This window comes from Chanodichthys erythropterus, chromosome 12 (genome assembly GCF_024489055.1).
Source record: "Chanodichthys erythropterus isolate Z2021 chromosome 12, ASM2448905v1, whole genome shotgun sequence".
Lineage (NCBI taxonomy): Eukaryota > Metazoa > Chordata > Actinopteri > Cypriniformes > Xenocyprididae > Chanodichthys > Chanodichthys erythropterus.
The window spans coordinates 26,741,539-26,759,277 of NC_090232.1; the positions used below are offsets into that span (position 1 = coordinate 26,741,539).

General features: G+C 41.6%; 1 protein-coding gene across 1 annotated transcript in view; it reads right to left on the reverse strand.

Moving 5' to 3' along the window:
- Positions 1–16,123: 16,123 nt before the first annotated feature.
- Positions 16,124–17,739, reverse strand: part of dachc (dachshund c) — a 79,918-nt gene continuing 78,302 nt past the window's right edge. The window contains exon 11 of the mRNA XM_067404366.1: positions 16,124–17,256. Within this exon, the coding sequence (XP_067260467.1) occupies positions 17,219–17,256 (38 nt within the window). The 3' untranslated portion in view covers positions 16,124–17,218. The remainder of the gene's footprint in view (positions 17,257–17,739) is intronic.

Consider the following 17,739-nt stretch of genomic DNA (forward strand, 5'->3'; position numbering starts at 1 on the left):
TATTTTACTTAATGTAGCAGCTTGACGTTGACTTGCAGCTGAGCTTTCAAACCGGCTCAAATGAAAGATGTCTTGTTTTCATTAATTCTCCAGCAGAGAAAGCTCTTGTTTGTGAAATTGAAGTCAGACGATATAGCACTGATCATTTATCAAAAGCCAAACGGCCCGTTTCATCATTGGAAACTAGTTAAAGCCATATTGGCTTTATTTTTTCGTGTGTATGATAGCAATATAACTTTATTCTTGTTTATATAAACTAAAAAAATGTAAGCCTGTTTTTGTAATTCCTTTAAAGGGATAGTTCACCCAAAATGATAATTCTGTCATCATTTACTCACCCTCAAGTTGTTCCAAACCTGTATGAATTTCTTTCTTCTGCTGAACACAAAAGAAGAAACTTTGAAGAATGTCAGAAACCAAACAGTTGATGGGGCCCATTGACTTCCATAGTATTTTGGTTTGGTTACCCATATTCTTCAAAATTTCTTCTACAAAAAATCTCCCATAGGCATGTAACTGGACAAAGCAACACAGATAGTTCAGTTGTATTGAAGGTCAAGTAAAAAAAACAATCAAACCACACACTACATGGATGAATTGACTGAACAATGGTATGAGTGAAAACAAGTTTGTATTTTGATGAAATGTTCACATAGTGGTAAGCCTACTGTCAAATATTCAAGGAGACTCACCATGCAGGTTCTGAAAAACTCACAAAAGACACACAGGAAGAGCAAGAAGAACAGTGGATATGGCCCACTGTGGATGCTGTGTAATTCATACATATATATATACATCAAATAGAAGTGTAAAGTGACATCTTTAAGTGACATCTTTAATGCAGTCGGAATAGGAAATAGCAAAAACAAAATATCAAATAGTCAGAATATCATAATATCAAAAACAAAGTGGACTTCTGTCAGGGATAATCAATGTTAAATATTGTAAAAGTCTTTAGCATCAGTGATGTGGCTCTGTTGAAAAGTTTCTCCCATAGTGCAGATGAAAGCAGACTGAGGGGTTGGCTCGCCTCACGATATCAGCGTTTGGATCCAAAGTTACCCTGACACACCAAACCGACGCTCGACACCCGACGGCCAAGTAGCTGTTCTGTACCAGCCTTTCTGTACCAGCAAGTGGCAGCTGAACAGACAAGCAGAATGATCAGATGGTCCGACGGACTGACGAGCTCCGACGCCGATTCAACGGCTGCTTCCGAAAACCAAGGAAGCTGACTTGTTGCCTCGCTGCCCTATCAGGCAATGACTTATAAGGCAGCTTTTGTGAAACCTCATGAAACTGACTTCTGAGGCAGCATAACATTTTAATGATCTACCGAAAAATATAGCCCAAGCTTGGGTGAGAACAAAACGTTTAATTAGCCTACTACAGTAGTAATTTCTTGCTATAAATGACATCAAAAGTGGAAAATGTTACTCAAAAAAATACATTTACACACAAAATGACCAGCAAATTCAACTTTCGGACGCCATCTTTAATTTTCTAGCTCAACACAGAATGGACGCACAGGATCGTGGGATATCAAAGACTGAAGGATACATCTATTCTGCCTTCTGAAATCGATCAGATGAAGGTATCTCATGAGACAGGAAGTGAAGCTAACATTGGATTCGGACATGCCTTGATGCCTTCCTACCTTGAAATGTCTAATCCGAAGGCAGCATTTTCCTATTTTCGGACGCAACATGTCGAATCAGCCGGAAAAAAGCAGAACGCTTGAAAACTTGTTCTGAGTTTTACATCATCAACCCACATACATCTTTTAGGATTCTCAAAATTTGTCTCAGACGACCAAATCGTGGCCAAAATCGCATAATGTGCACCTACCTTTAGTCGGCCGACGAACAAAAACTGCCCAATGGCCGACCATCGGCTTGCTGTGTTCAGGATATATTTTGCATAAAGCCCTGGATACACTGCACGATTTTAGCAATCCTATAAGATCATTACTTTATATGACATGGATCTACTAAACCTGGGTATGACATGCATGTAGACTGTACGATGATGACACCTGTTGACTCGTAGGCTACGATGTAAGTTTCTAAAGAACAAATAAAAAGTCATCAGCATGCGCTAGTGGTAAACAAAACACTATGTTGAATCACACTTTGGCAGTTGTAGTTTTTATGTGTGCTGAAAATAAAAAGGAAGCGGCGAAAGGAAGTCGTTTTAAGTTTTAGCGCCATGTTGCATTGATTTCATGTCGCATTTTTATTGGCTGGTCAGTAGACGTAGGTTGTAGCAGCAGATACACTGTGCATTGATCAGGCTGAATTTCTAACACTGTCAGAAAACGTTTGTAGGCTATCTTTGTCACGGTTCATGAATCCGCTGTCTCATTCTGGTGTCTGTGTGATGGTGTGGGTGTGTCACCTGATTGTTTTGTGTCGGCGTCGCCGCTGATTGTTGATCAGCGGCAGCTGTGAGCAATTACCATCTGCCTATATAACGCCTTGTCTTTCGTCTCTTGTTTGTCAGATCGTTGTACGGTGTCCGCGTGTTTTTTCCTGTGTTGCTTGTTGTGTGTTTCCCTGGACTGGACTTTGATTCATTGCTTCCTGGTTTTCGTGTTCTCGTTGGATTACTCTCTGGACTTCACGCACGGATTACTTCACGGACACTGCTCTTCAGTCATCACTCTTCACGGATCTTCACCGCCCATCGACGTCCCTGTGTTACCACTCTCCTGCTGACTGTTATATGTTCTTTGTGTATGTTGAATCTGACTACCTTCGGTGTGAAGCTCTATTAAAGAGATTTAACTTGCATCTGCATCCTTCCTTCATTCCGTGACAGAACGATCTGACCAATATGGATGCAGCGAGTTCAGCAGCTTTAACGGAGTTCATCAACCACAGCATCTCCCGCATGGACCAGCAGCAGTAGAGCATCACTTCCACCGGACGCGCTGTCCAAGCGCAGGTAACACAGGTGTCCGAGCTCTCCCGGGAGCTTCAACAACTTCGCGCTCCCACTGCGCCACCCACACCGCCTGTTCCCCCCGCGTCGCTGGAGTGACGCGATCTACCGGAGCCCCGCCTGCCTGTGCCCCAGAGTTACGCCGGTGAGCCAGAGTTTTGCAGAGCTTTTCTGAATAAGTGTTCCCTGCATTTTTCTCTGCAGCCTCGTACATTCGAGCATGAGGAATCCAAGGTGGCGTTCGTCCTTACATTGTTGACTGGGAAGGCGGCTTTATGGGGAACGGCGGTGTGGGAGAATAAAGACCCATGTTGTTCCTCGTTCCAGGCACTCTCCGCCGAGATGAAGAGGGTGTTCGACCGTGCGGTGGCAGGAAAGGAGGCCGCTCGCCAGCTTACCGAACTCAAGCAGGGCAGCCGCACGGTCGCGGATTATGCCATCCAGTTCCGCACCCTCGCGGCGGAGTGCCGTTGGAACGAGGAGGCGCAGTGGGATGTGTTCCTGCATGGACTGGCCGGCCGTATTCACCGCGAGATTTACACCCTGGACCTTCCTCAGACTTTCAACGGGCTGGTTGATCTCGCTTTACGGGTGGATTCCCACCTCCAGAGACTGGAGTTTTTGGAGGTCCCCAGCACCAGACTACAGGGAGCGGAGGGCCGGATGGCCAGCGCTGCTAATACGGTCGGTCCCGCCACAGATCCTGAGCCCATGCAGGTAGGGAGAGCTCGGCTTTCCCGGGAGGAGAGAGAAAGGCGGAGATCCCTGGGCTTATGCCTATACTGTGGAGCATCGGGACATCTTCTCAGGTCTTGTCCAGTAAAAGACCAAGCCCGATAGTAAACTCGAGGCTACTATCGGGCGGGATCTCCGCTGAGAAGTCCTCACCATCACCTCTTCTCCCGGTAAGACTGAGATGGGCGTCTCACAACATCACCTGCAATGCACTCGTTGACTCCGGGGCTGAGGGGAACTTTATGGACACCAACTACGCACTACAGCACGGACTACCCATCTCTTCACTTACTCACCTGGTTACAGTCAACGCACTCAACGGTCAACGTCTTCCTAACATCTCTCAGATCACGGATTACGTCACCCTCACCACCTCCGGTAACCACAACGAGAGGATTCAGTTTATGCTTTTGGACTCACCGCAAGCACCTGTAGTTCTCGGACACCCCTGGCTCACCAAGCACAATCCTCGGATTGACTGGCAACTCAACACCATCACCGAGTGGAGCACTTTGTGTCACAGGTCTTGTCTTAAGTCTGCTTGTCCCACTGTGTCTGTCTCTGTGTTACAGGAAAAGGCTGCGGATTTGTCTAACGTGCCCGCGGAGTATCTGGACCTGAAGGAAGTGCTCAGTAAGTCCCGTGCTGCTTCTCTCCCTCCGCATCGTCCCTATGACTGTGCCATAGACTTAGTTCCGGGTAAGTCTCCGCCTAAGGGCAAATTATACTCTCTGTCTGTTCCCGAGAGGGAGGCCATGGAGAAATACATTTCTGATTCTCTGGCAGCTAAGTTCATCCGCCCTTCCTCTTCTCCAGCGGGGGCGGGGTTCTTTTTTGTGGGGAAGAAGGACGGATCTCTGCGACCTTGTATTGATTACCGAGGGTTGAACAACATCACGGTTAAGAATACTTACCCTTTGCCGTTGATGTCTTCAGCCTTTGAGAGGTTGCAGGGAGCGTCCGTTTTCACTAAATTGAACTTGAGGAACGCTTATCATTTGGTCCGCATTAGGAAGGGGGATGAATGGAAGACCGCTTTTAACACCCCTAGAGTGCACTTTGAATACTTGGTTATGCCCTTCGGGCTTTCCAACTCACCCGCGGTCTTCCAGGCACTCGTCAATGACGTGTTGAGAGACATGGTTGATCAGTTCATTTATGTCTACCTGGATGACATATTGATATTTTCGTCGTCTCTCCAGGAACATGTTCAACACGTCAGACGAGTGCTCCAGCGTCTGCTAGAGAATGGGCTTTTTGTCAAGGCGGAGAAATGCGAATTTCATGCACAGTCTGTTTCCTTTCTAGGGTACATCGTCTCGTCCGAGGGAATTCGCATGGATCCTGACAAGGTTAAGGCTGTGGTGGATTGGCCAAGTCCAGATTCCCGTAAGGCCCTACAGCGGTTTCTGGGGTTTGCCAATTTTTACCGGCGTTTTATTCGCAATTTCAGCCAGCTAGCCGCGCCTCTGACCGCCTTGACCTCACCACGAACGACCTTCAGGTGGTCAGATGCAGCTCAGGTTGCATTTGCCAAACTGAAGAGCCGCTTCGTTTCGGCTCCCATTCTTATCGCCCCTGATCCTTCGCGTCAGTTCGTGGTGGAGGTCGATGCGTCAGAGGTGGGGGTAGGAGCAGTTCTTTCCCAGCGGGCGACCTCGGACGATAAGATGCATCCCTGCGCGTATTTTTCTCATCGATTGTCTCCCGCTGAACGCAATTATGACATTGGTAACAGAGAGTTGTTGGCAGTCAAATTAGTGTTGGAAGAGTGCCGTCATTGGTTGGAGGGATCGGGGGTACCCTTCATCATTTGGACTGATCACAAGAACCTAGAATATATTCGATCGGCTAAAAGACTCAACTCCAGGCAGGCTCGGTGGGCACTTTTTTTCGGACGTTTTGACTTTGCTCTATCGTACCTCTATCTATGCTCCAAAAACATCAAGCCCGATTCTTTATCTCGTATTTTTGATCCATCCGAGCGCCCGTCTACTCCCGAGTGTATTCTTCCTGAGACATTAGTAGTCTCCACTCTTACATGTGAGGTCGAATCGAAGGTCCTGGCGGCCTTAGAAGGGGTAATGCCTCCGCCCGGGTGCCCACCGAACCGTTTGTTTGTGCCGGAGGAGTTAAGGTCCTGCGTCATCAAGTGGGGGCATTGTTCCAACGTGGCTTGTCATCCAGGGGTTAATCAAACCAGATTTTTGGTTAAGCAACGATTCTGGTGGCCTGCTATGGCTCGGGACATCCGCAGTTTTGTTTTGGCTTGCTCGGTTTGTGCCACTGGTAAGACGTCCAACCGCCCTCCAGATGGGTTACTCCAACCGCTGTCTGTCCCTTTGAGACCCTGGTCCCACATCGCTCTAGATTTTGTCACCGCCCTCCCACCCTCCCAGGGCTACACGGTCGTTTTGACCGTAGTGGACCGGTTCTCGAAGGCGACTCATTTCATTCCCTTGACCAAATTGCCCTCTGCCAAGGAGACAGCGGTTACTGTCGTAGACCACATCTTTCGGTTACATGGCCTCCCGGTAGATGTGGTGTCCGACAGGGGTCCCCAGTTTGTGTCCAAATTTTGGCAGGAGTTTTGTAGACTGCTGGGCGCGACGGCTAGTCTTTCCTCTGGGTTCCATCCCCAGACCAATGGACAGACCGAGAGAGCCAACCAAGATTTAGAGCGTATGTTGCGATGTTTGGCGTCCAAGAATCCTTCCTCCTGGAGCCAACAACTCTCTATGATTGAGTACGCACACAATTCGTTACCAGTGTCTTCTACGGGCCTCTCTCCGTTCGAATGCAGTTTAGGTTACCAGCCACCTGTGTTTCCCAGTCTGGAATCCGAAGTCGCGGTCCCCTCTGCTCACGCCTTTGTCCAGAGGTGCCACCGCACTTGGAACAGAGCCCGCGAGACTCTGTTGCAAGTGAGGGCGCGCACCAAGGCTAATACTGATCGCCACCGGTCAAAGCCTCCCGTATACGTCGTGGGTCAAAAAGTGTGGCTTTCTACCAAGAACATTCCGCTCCGTTCCGTTGCCAATAAATTAGCTCCCAAATTCATTGGCCCGTTTCCTGTCACTAAGATTATTAGCCCAGTGGCAGTCTGACTCAAATTGCCTCCGGCGTACAGGAGGATTCATCCCGCCTTCCATGTTTCCAATATTAAGCCTGTTTTTCACTCGCATCTTAATCCGCATACTCCGGTTCCCCCACCGCCGCGGCTCGTAGACGGGGAACCTATTCAGTTAATCGCATTCTGGACTCGAGGCGGAGGGGACGCGGATTCCAGTACTTGGTGGACTGGGAAGGTTACGGTCCGGAGGAGAGAAGTTGGGTTCCTGCTAGAGACATTCTGGATCACTCCCTTATCAATGATTACAATCGGCAGGTAAGGAGTTCTGGGAACGCCGTGAGGCGTTCCTAGGAGAGGGGGTACTGTCACGGTTCATGAATCCGCTGTCTCATTCTGGTGTCTGTGTGATGGTGTGGGTGTGTCACCTGATTGTTTTGTGTGGGCGTCGCCGCTGATTGTTGATCAGCGGCAGCTGTGAGCAATTACCATCTGCCTATATAACGCCTTGTCTTTCGTCTCTTGTTTGTCAGATCGTTGTACGGTGTCCGCGTGTTGTTTCCTGTGTTGCTTGTTGTGTGTTTCCCTGGACTGGACTTTGATTCATTGCTTCCTGGTTTTCGTGTTCTCGTTGGATTACTCTCTGGACTTCACGCACGGATTACTTCACGGACACTGCTCTTCGGTCATCACTCTTCACGGATCTTCACCGCCCATCGACGTCCCTGTGTTACCACTCTCCTGCTGACTGTTATATGTTCTTTGTGTATGTTGAATCTGACTACCTTCGGTGTGAAGCTCTATTAAAGAGATTTAACTTGCATCTGCATCCTTCCTTCATTCCGTGACAATCTTTGGTTGCAAGACCGGGAAAACAGCCGTCTTTAAACCTCTCTGTACGACATAGGACCACCGATTAAGAGCCACGATCCCAAAAATCACCACAATTGTTTCACGAATCTTTCGTCGGGGACAGACAAAAATCATGCAGTATATCCCGGGCTTAAATTGTGTAAAGGCGGGTGCACACTGTGTGATTTTGGCCATGATTTGGTCGTCTGAGAAAAATTTTGAGAATCCTAAAAGATTCCTATAATCCTAGGCAAAAATCTGTAGTCTTTGATCGCTAGTTTGACATGTTCACCGACATTAATGACCGCTGTGATCAAATTTTACATCAGATGAAATTCTGGCAGTGTCATAAGATTTGGCACACAGTCCTGCAGTGACTTCTCCTATGACAAACGTCAAATTGTTTTTCAAGATAAACCGTGATCAAAATTAACGCTAGAGGTTTCTTTGTTAGCCACCATTTCAGTTCCACGTGTAACCGAATGTCACCGAAAGTGTGTGGGTTGATGATGTAAAAAAAACTCTGGACATGTTTTCAAGCGTGCGTCCGTTTTTAACGCGTCTTGACTGTCGTACAGTCTGACATACAGGTGCTGGTCATATAATTAGAATATAATCAAAAAGTTTATTTATTTCACTAATTCCATTGAAACTTGTATATTATATTCATTCATTACACACAGACTGCTATATTTCAAATGTTTATTTTTTTTTTAAATTTTGATGATGATAACTGACAACTAAGGAAAATCCCAAATTCAGTATTTCAGAAAATTACAATATTGTGAAAAGGTTCAATATTGAAGACACCTGGTGCCACACTCTAATCAGCTAATTAACTCAAAGCACCTGCAAAGGCCTTTAAATGGTCTCTCAGTCTAGTTCTGTAGGCTACACAATCATGGGGAAGACTGCTGACTTGACAGTTGTCCAAAAGATGACCATTGACACCTTGCACAAGGAGGGCAAGACACAAAAGGTAATTGCAAAAGAGGCTGGCTGTTCACAGAGCTCTGTGTCCAAGCACATTAATAGAGAGGCAAAGGGAAGGAAAAGATGTGGTAGAAAAAAAGTGTACAAGCAATAGGGATAACTGCACCCTGGAGAGGATTGTGAAACAAAACCCATTCAAAAATGTGGGGGAGATTCACAAAGAGTGGACTGTAGCTGGAGTCAGTGCTTCAAGAACCACTACGCACAGACGTATACAAGACATGGGTTTCAGCTGTCGCATTCCTTGTGTCAAGCCACTCTTGAACAACAGACAGCGTCAGAAGCGTCTCACGTGGGCTAAAGACAAAAAGGACTGGTCTGCTGCTGAGTGGTCCAAAGTTATGTTCTCTGATGAAAGTAAATTGTGCATTTCCTTTGGAAATCAGGGTCCCAGTTATCTGGAGGAAGAGAGGAGAGGCACACAATCCACGTTGCTTGAGGTCCAGTGTAAAGTTTCCACAGTCAGTGATACTTTGGGGTGCCATGTCATCTGCTGGTGTTAGTCCACTGTGTTTTCTGAGGTCCAAGGTCAACGCAGCCGTATACCAGGAAGTTTTAGAGCACTTCATGTTTCCTGCTGCTGGAGGTGCAGATTTCATTTTCCAACAGGACTTGGCACCTGTACACAGTGCCAAAGCTACCAGTACCTGGTTTAAGGACCATGGTATCCCTGTTCTTAATTGGCAAGCAAACTCGCCTGACCTTAACCTCATAGAGAATCTATGGGGTATTGTGAAGAGGAAGATGCGATATGCCAGACCCAACAATGCAGAAGAGCTGAAGGCCACTATCAGAGCAACCTGGGCTCTCATAACACCTGAGCAGTGCCACAGACTGATTGACTCCATGCCACGCCGCATTGCTGCAGTAATTCAGGCAAAAGGAGCCCCAACTAAGTATTGAGTGCTGTACATGCTCATACTTTTCATGTTCATACTTTTCAGTTGGCCAAGATTTCTAAAAATCCTTTCTTTGCATTGGTCTAAAGTAATATTTTCTGAATTTGGGATTTTCCTTAGTTGTCAGTTAATAATCATCAAAATTAAAAGAAATAAACATTTGAAATATATCAGTCTGTGTGTAATGAATTAATATAATATACAAGTTTCACTTTCTGAATGGAATTAGTGAAATAAACCAACTTTTTGATGATATTCTAATTATATGACCAGCACCTGTATAGGACAGCTGAGATCCCACAGTGTGACATGAGGATCATGTTCCTACAGTCTGACAAGCAACAATCGTAAAGTAGGCTACTATTATAAATCGTACAGTGTGCACCCAGCTTTAAAGCGACACTAAAATAACTTGTTACCTAATCTGTTTTAGTGAGCATAGACCTACATATTTTCGAGCTAAAAGTAGCCTAAAATGAGATGTAAGTGCCACAGTGGAATAAATATCCAGCTAACTGGGAATGTTCTCAGAACTGTGGCAAACGTTCTGGCAAGGTTCTCTCAAATTTATCAAACCTTTAACGTTAACAGAATGTTTGTTCAATGTTATCTGTCTTTTATAATGTTTTCAAAATGTTAGCACTAAAAAAAAAACATTGTTTATACATTGCTCATGGAAAGTTTAGTTGGACATTCATCTTTTGAACTTTTTTTAAACATTAGCCTACTAAATGATTTCAGATATTTTAGAGAACATTCAAAATTAACAATCCCATATGTTTGCAAAATTATAAAATGGAATGTTCATACATTCAGAGATCAATCAGAAATCATGTTTTCATAACTTAATGGGAATGTTAGGACATTTTTTTAGAAGTTGTTAGCTGGTTAACAGGCAACAAATAAAACCTTTACATCCACAGCATACACATACAGTACATTCCTGTCACTGCTTTATTATAATTTTAATCATGTCTTATCCAAATGAAAGCACGACAGGACTGTATTATTTTGACAGGACATTTAACCCATAATGAGATAATGGGAAACCAATCACAGATGCCTCAAAATAAAGTACATAAGTCCAATTATTTTTTATGACCAGCCTGAATCACATGGGTCTGTCATGCAAAGACTTTGTAGTAAAAGTAAAAACTGCTCTTTGATCGTAATCTCAGAGCAGCCAAAACTCGCATGCAAGTGGAAGAGATGGAAAATGGATCCCAGATTAACCTTGAATTCATCAGCCTACACCTTGTCATGTCTCATTTTAGTTTTATTAAAATGTGTGCTAATGGGAAGCTAAACAGGCAATTCTTCACCACTTCTTTCCTACCTCTCTAATCTAATTTCTCACTGATATTTAGCTAATGCTACAACAATTTTGACTTTTCTAGCAGCTGTATTCAATATGATATTTAAACCGTAAGTAAGGCTTGTGGTAGAGCCAACAGATGACTGAAAGGAAATACTGGTATTAGTCATAAAGACGAGAAACCGCAGAATTTTGCCACAGTCATGTTTATTCATTCATAACATTCTAATTCACTGAATGTGAAACTTATTAACTGAACAAAGATAGTCATTATTTTTCTGATGTACATCATTACATTTATTTATTTATTTTTAATTAAATCATTTTTTAATTTCAAATAGTCTAATAGTATAAAATGGAAGCTAAACAGAAACCAACTAACATTTTGTCTGAAAGCCAGACATAATGACCAAATCACCTTGTTTACATGAAAAAAGAACAGAAGAAAAGAGAGTAAAAGACCTGAATGGAAGAAAAAGTAGCTATGTTTCTGTCTTTGTCAACCTCAACAAATTAGAGTGTGTGTTCTTGTAATAAAGAAAATCCAGATTTGTCGGCAGCACTGTCTCCTGCTGTTTGCTTTGTCCATTAAAAGGAAATGAGCAGATGGCAGTTGGCCTCCTCTCGTCCTTTTTTCTCTTCTCCCTCTCTCGATGTATCTCCCTTTCTGCATCCTCATTGTCCATTAATCTCTCTCTTCACAATCTGCCTGAGTATAGAGCTGACAGCGAAGCCCCCAGGGAGAGGGAGGGAAAACAAGCCAATCCAGCTGTCAGAAGTCCAGCGAAGGGACATAAGTCCTCTCAAGCACCCAGTGCCCCTGTCAAGCAGCTTGAGTGAGAGCACGCACACACACTCACACATATCTGTGACAAGGCAATGGAAAAAAACAGACAAAACAAACAAACAAAACAATATATTCTCATTATACAGATATCCTTACAACAAAGGGTAGAATGTGAAAAATGTCTTACAGTGAGTTGTTGTCCAAGTGCAATTTTGACTTATAGGGATAATTCAATTCACTCACCCTCATGTCGTTCCAAACTTGTATGACTTTATTTCTTCTGTGTAACCAAAACTACTGCTACTAAGATCTTTAGCCTCTCATTACTTACAACTTTGTAACTTGACTGATAAATATCAAGAAATTGTCACAGATATAAGAAATAAAGTAGCATTTGTGAGAAATGAAGTCATATTTACAAGAATGAACACGTGTTTAACACATTTCAACAAGCACGTACAACATCAAAGCTGTGATAATGATTTCAGAAGCCTTCAAATAATGCTGAGGAGGTGCCTGGACTGGGATGAATAACATTTCTCATTTCCTTATTTATTTCATATTGGGCCAGCAGTAACTAGAACACATTCAAGCACTGTTCAATATCAATTTGACTTTGGCAGCACCTTGTTTTGTGTTTTAGGTGAATACGGGCCTCTAAGCTTAAGGCTCTGGGCCTTAATGTTGACCACTTTTAAAATGCATCACACTTTTGAGTGTCAGAAGTACAGGTACCTATGTGTTTTGATTGCCCACAATGACATTCGAAGGCCCATTCCTATAACAACATTTTCACTCTTTTTAACTTAGGAATTTACATGACTTTTCAGGTGTTCATGAATTACTGGACAAAAGATAGGGATTTTTATTCACAATTTTTTTAATATTTTAGAGCAACAAAATTGAATTTTCATTATAAAAATGCCCATTGAGTTTTAATGTTTTATTTATTTACATGACTTCTAGAGGTCCAGAAATCACACATTTAAAAATAGGCTTTCTTATATATCCAGGTTTTGTATCATTCTCTAATAATATTGTTATTTTTATATTTTTATAGTATATTTTTTCATATATGTGTATAGGCGTAGTGAAAGTGAACAGCACCTCAGGTGTCCTACCTGCCTGTCAACCTGTATTTGCATACTGTGGGACCGAATGCAATGATTGGATGAACATTTTTTGGTCCTGAGACTGTCACTGTCAAGATATATGTATATTTTTTAATATTAAGATCACTTTTATTGTTGATTGCTATCAGGATGTGAAGGGAGTTTCAACTAGGGATGTCAATTTACAAAAATTCCCATAATTGATCGTTGTTTGTAACGAAAAATTCTGTTTACGAACGTGTAAACAGTATTCATATGATGCTTTTGTGCCATGTTTGGTTGGTAACTTGCAAAACATTAGTAAAACATGGTAGATCACACATCTTTATTTAGAACAGGTGGTTTCGAATGAGCCTACACACAACACAAGAAAATGTGTAGATCACATGACATGCTGCTTGGCTATATGACTTCTGGGATCTGATGCAGTGTTTTCCAACTTCATTTGAAAGTTCAACCAATGGAAACTGGATCTTGTGTATGGTGGGTGTGTATGGTGTGTAGATGACAATCGAACAATGTTTTACGACTGGAGTGTGCTTGGATTGGTTTGATCACTCATATTGAAAGGTCTTGATTTACCAGAAGCTCATCACTCATCAACCAGGATCTTATTACTTGTACTTTTGTTGTGGCGTTTACACAAGTTTGTAGTTCTTATGCTCAGTAAAATCACTTGTTTGTAGGGGTTTTTTGGACCCTTGCAGAGGTGTAAAGTACTTGAGTAAATGTAATTAGTTACTGTACTTAAATATTTTTATGGCTTCTGTATATCAAAGATAATGGCAACTTTTACTCTTTACTTGACTACATTTTTGAGCAAGTTAATGTACTTTTTACTCCATTACATTTTTGATGAATAATGCAATTACAAATTACATTTTTCATGGTAGTTAACTTCTTCTGCAGCAGTTTGTTTCTGATATAAAGAAGCAATATCGCCATCTAAGGGCACTGAAGGTACTACATACTGTGCATTTTGACTTTACTCCCCCAAAACTTGTCAAAAAAGGATACTTTTACGTGAAAGTGAGTGCATTAGAAGGTAGTTGCTGATCACAGATGTTTGATTTATTTGATGGGGAATTGACTGCAGCTGGTGATGAGGCTCAAACCAGCACATACAGTAGACTTTGACTATTTAATTTTACTTAACATTGTTTTATTTATCCACTACATTGACAAGACCGTTTTGAAGGATATTGGTTTACTTATGGCCACTTGAACTTAACTAAGACTTGAGAGTTTGTAGACATTTAAAAGGTTGTTGTGTCGACCTTGATTTATTGCAACACTTAGGTGTTCAGTTTTATTTTGATTTTAGAAAATAAACTTGATTTCTCATCTTACAAATCAATTGTTTCCTATTTTCACTGGCAGTCTCAATAACTAGTGCATCTCTGAGCCAACATTCAGCATGAGTAAAATACTTAAGCACTGTTAAAATCAGATACTCTACGACTTTTACTCAAGTCGTATTGGAATTGGTTACTTGTAACTTGTAGTGGAGCTACTTTCGATGCAAGGTATCAGTACTTCTACTCAAGTATGGTTTTTATATACTCTTTACACCTCTGGACCCTTGGTTAATTATGTTTCGAAATAAACAGCTAGCTTACCTTCATTACCTTAATCCATTTCATGACTTGAAGACATTAATACACTAATTTTGCACATGAGCTTCACACACCTCAAAGTACCATTCTAATGGTGACCTTGCTTAATTGACCAACGATAAGTTTTATTAAACTGTTATCAACAATTAATCATAGATTAATTGCTAACATCCCTAGTTTCAAACAGTTTAACAAAAAGTGTTTATGAAAAACATTGCCTAACCTACCTTTAATATGTGCTGTTGTTCATTAGTTCATAATGTTATTAAAATCTTACTATAAAATGCTACCAAATTACCTTTCACCAGCTGGTCCCGAAGTCATTTTTAGTGGATGAATGAAGTCATTTACCATCAGGTTCACACAGGTGTCCTAGCAGAATAACCACGGATGCAGTTCTTCAAATTAACACTGACATTTCACATGCAGCCAGAAAGTGTCCTACATTGTGTCTTCATTTTCAACAATGCATCGTTTATAGTGTTTTCTTTAAAATGTGTGTACTGTATTTCTTTGATATTTTGATAATGTTAAATGTGTAAGTGTGACTTACAGTAAGTGTCCACATGCTTTCTGGGGCTGCTGCATGTCTGTTAACTTCATTCCTTTTTTCTATGTCATGAAATAGCTGAACTAAATAAACAGTCCCCTCTTTTGTCAGGATCACTAAATTCTCCATCATTTCCTCAGAGGGCAGTTTAAAATCAAAAGTTGATCTCCTCTCCCTTTCCTCTTCTCGAGAATGAGTCAATTTCACGGCACATTATCCCTGCACCATTCTCCCTTTCCCCCAACTCTCTCTCTCATTAGGAGCGAGAAGGAGCAACATGAATTAGTAATGACAGTGAAAGGTTTGAAAAGCTGAACGCTACTCTCTTGCCCTTTCATTACCCGTCTACGGCCTGACTCTCATCCTGCTCTAACACTCATTTGGATAACTTGTCCTGCACCTCTGTGCTAATGTATAATAGCCACTTTCTGATTAGATTATACATTTGCACTACTCCGTCGTGGCTGGATGTCTTACAGCCTGTGACGAGCCATTCAACAGTCTCGTTAGAGTCATTTTGGTTCATAACGGACCCAAAGATGAATGTGAGATTTATAGAAGAAGATAAAAGTGATCACTAAAGGGGAAAACATCTGCCACCCCCCAGTGTTAACTGTATAAGCTGCAGTTTAAGTATGCAAATGCATATCAGAGTTAAGGATCACCACAATAAGTACAATTGGACTTTTGGACTAGATTGAGTTGATAAGGCAACTTTGGTCTAGTGTAATCCATTTTCACACATATAGCAAACAAATTATTGTCTGGGCAGAACTGTACAGTAACTCTGAGTGCACCAACTTGATACAAGAGCTAGGTGATGAAAAATGCCTCTCCCTTTCAAGGTTGATTGAAACTTTAACCTCATATTCAATACGCCAGAGAGACCTGGAATGTGCCAGAGACTGGGCTTTTTCCACAATAGGGGCCTGAATAATGCAACAATCAGTCAATTATTCATCTCTCCTGGCTTCTTATTATGTTCAGAGAGAGAAAGAGAGAGAGCATACCGCTAAACAGTACAGCTTGAGTGATTGGCTAAATGCTGCGTCAACACATTTAGTGCATGTGCTCTTGAGAAAAGCGAAAGTGTCTATCTCTATGGCTCTCTGTCTTGGAAGTTTAAAATAACAACAAAAAAAAACATTGCAAACTTTTACCAGTGGTGAACAAGAATGTCTTTATGTATTGAAAATAAAATAATTAAAAAAAAAAGTAAGATAAACAAAAACTAAAGTAAAAAAAAAAAAAAAGAGAAAAAAAAAATACGACAATGAGGCATTGTGGATTTTTACCAGATGTCAACTAGAACAAGAGTGTCTTTATGTCTTGGAAGTAAAATAAAATAAATCAAGAGTAAAATAAATTTAAACAAAACAACAATGACGCATTGCATGCTTTACCAGTGGTAAACAAAAACAAGAGTGGTAGGGTAGACGTCAATCTATTTGCATTTGACTACTTTGATTTTGTGTTGCTGTAGAAGTCACACAAAACAAGTATCAGTCAGTCAGTTTTTGAAACGTCTCCCTTGTAAAGCATGTGGGAAAAATCTTTATTGTATTCCAGATGGACAGGACAGAAGTAACGACATGCCAGCATGCTCTCCATGTCGGGTAGGATAATAAACGGCAACTGAACCAAAAATAACTTAGATACAAGAAATCTTATTAAAAACGTTTGTATTGATTTTCTAAATCTACAGCGTACAATGCACAGTAGCATGTCTACACTTTTATGTACATATTTGATGAATTTTGAGACATTTCTGCTATGATCCCTTTTACAACAATGACAAAAAAAATCTGGACAGCTATACTTTCTTTTTGAAATAACAGACAGATACACAATACGCATTTAAATGCAGTGTCTATATTTGATAAATAACTAAATAAATTGAAATCTTTCTTCAGACACCTCCCTTCAGGAAATGATGCTTTGAAATTGACTTAAAACGTGAAATGATAGAAGGGCATTAAATGGCAAAGTCTGATTTAAATATTTCATCTGTCAGTGTAGTCAGGCAGATTTAAATGCTTTATAAAATGTTTTTAATGTCTCAGTGTTGCGAAAAGTTATCCAACCAGGTGTGCACCGGGATACCATTTTCTTCTCGGCCATCTGATGACGATAGCTTGGCTCACACTTCATTCTACTGAATGCTGACTTTCGATGGCCATAATAATCTTGTCAAGTCCTTGAGCTGTAACACACTGACAACAGCCTATAAAATTGCCTCATTGTCTTCCATCAGTCCTCCAGCAGAATTGCAGACATTATTTACCAGGCAATTGACTACAGTCTCTTCTATACAGTATGTATGCGTTTACTCCTTGTCTTCGTTCTTCAGTACATCATTGTGGACTTCAGAAAGAGCCTTCCATCTGTGGACAAAAACAATGGTATGAATGAAGCTTGGCTGATGTCACAAGCAGCATATCATGAACAGACAAATCCATAATGTTCTAACATGAGAGGGAGATGAAAGGATTGTTAAAGGAGAAGATGCAGTATTTGAATAAATGTCAAAGAAAACAAAAAAGAGCCCTTCCCTCCCTTTCCTCTCAACCAAGACGAAAAGAGAAAGCAAACCCTTTGAAAGATTAATTACAACACATAGATTATGTAAATTATGCCCATGCAAATTTTTCATGAGGACAATTAAGGGACCATTAATTACTGCTCCCCTTTCTGTCTTTAGTCTTTCTTTCCTTTTTTGCGTCAGTGGCATTTAATTTCATTTTACATTCAATGTTTTAAATGTTTAATATTCTAACAAAGGCTTGTGTGATTATATATCTATATATATATATATATATTATATACATACACACAGTATAAGGGGTGTGACGAGACAGGTATCTCAC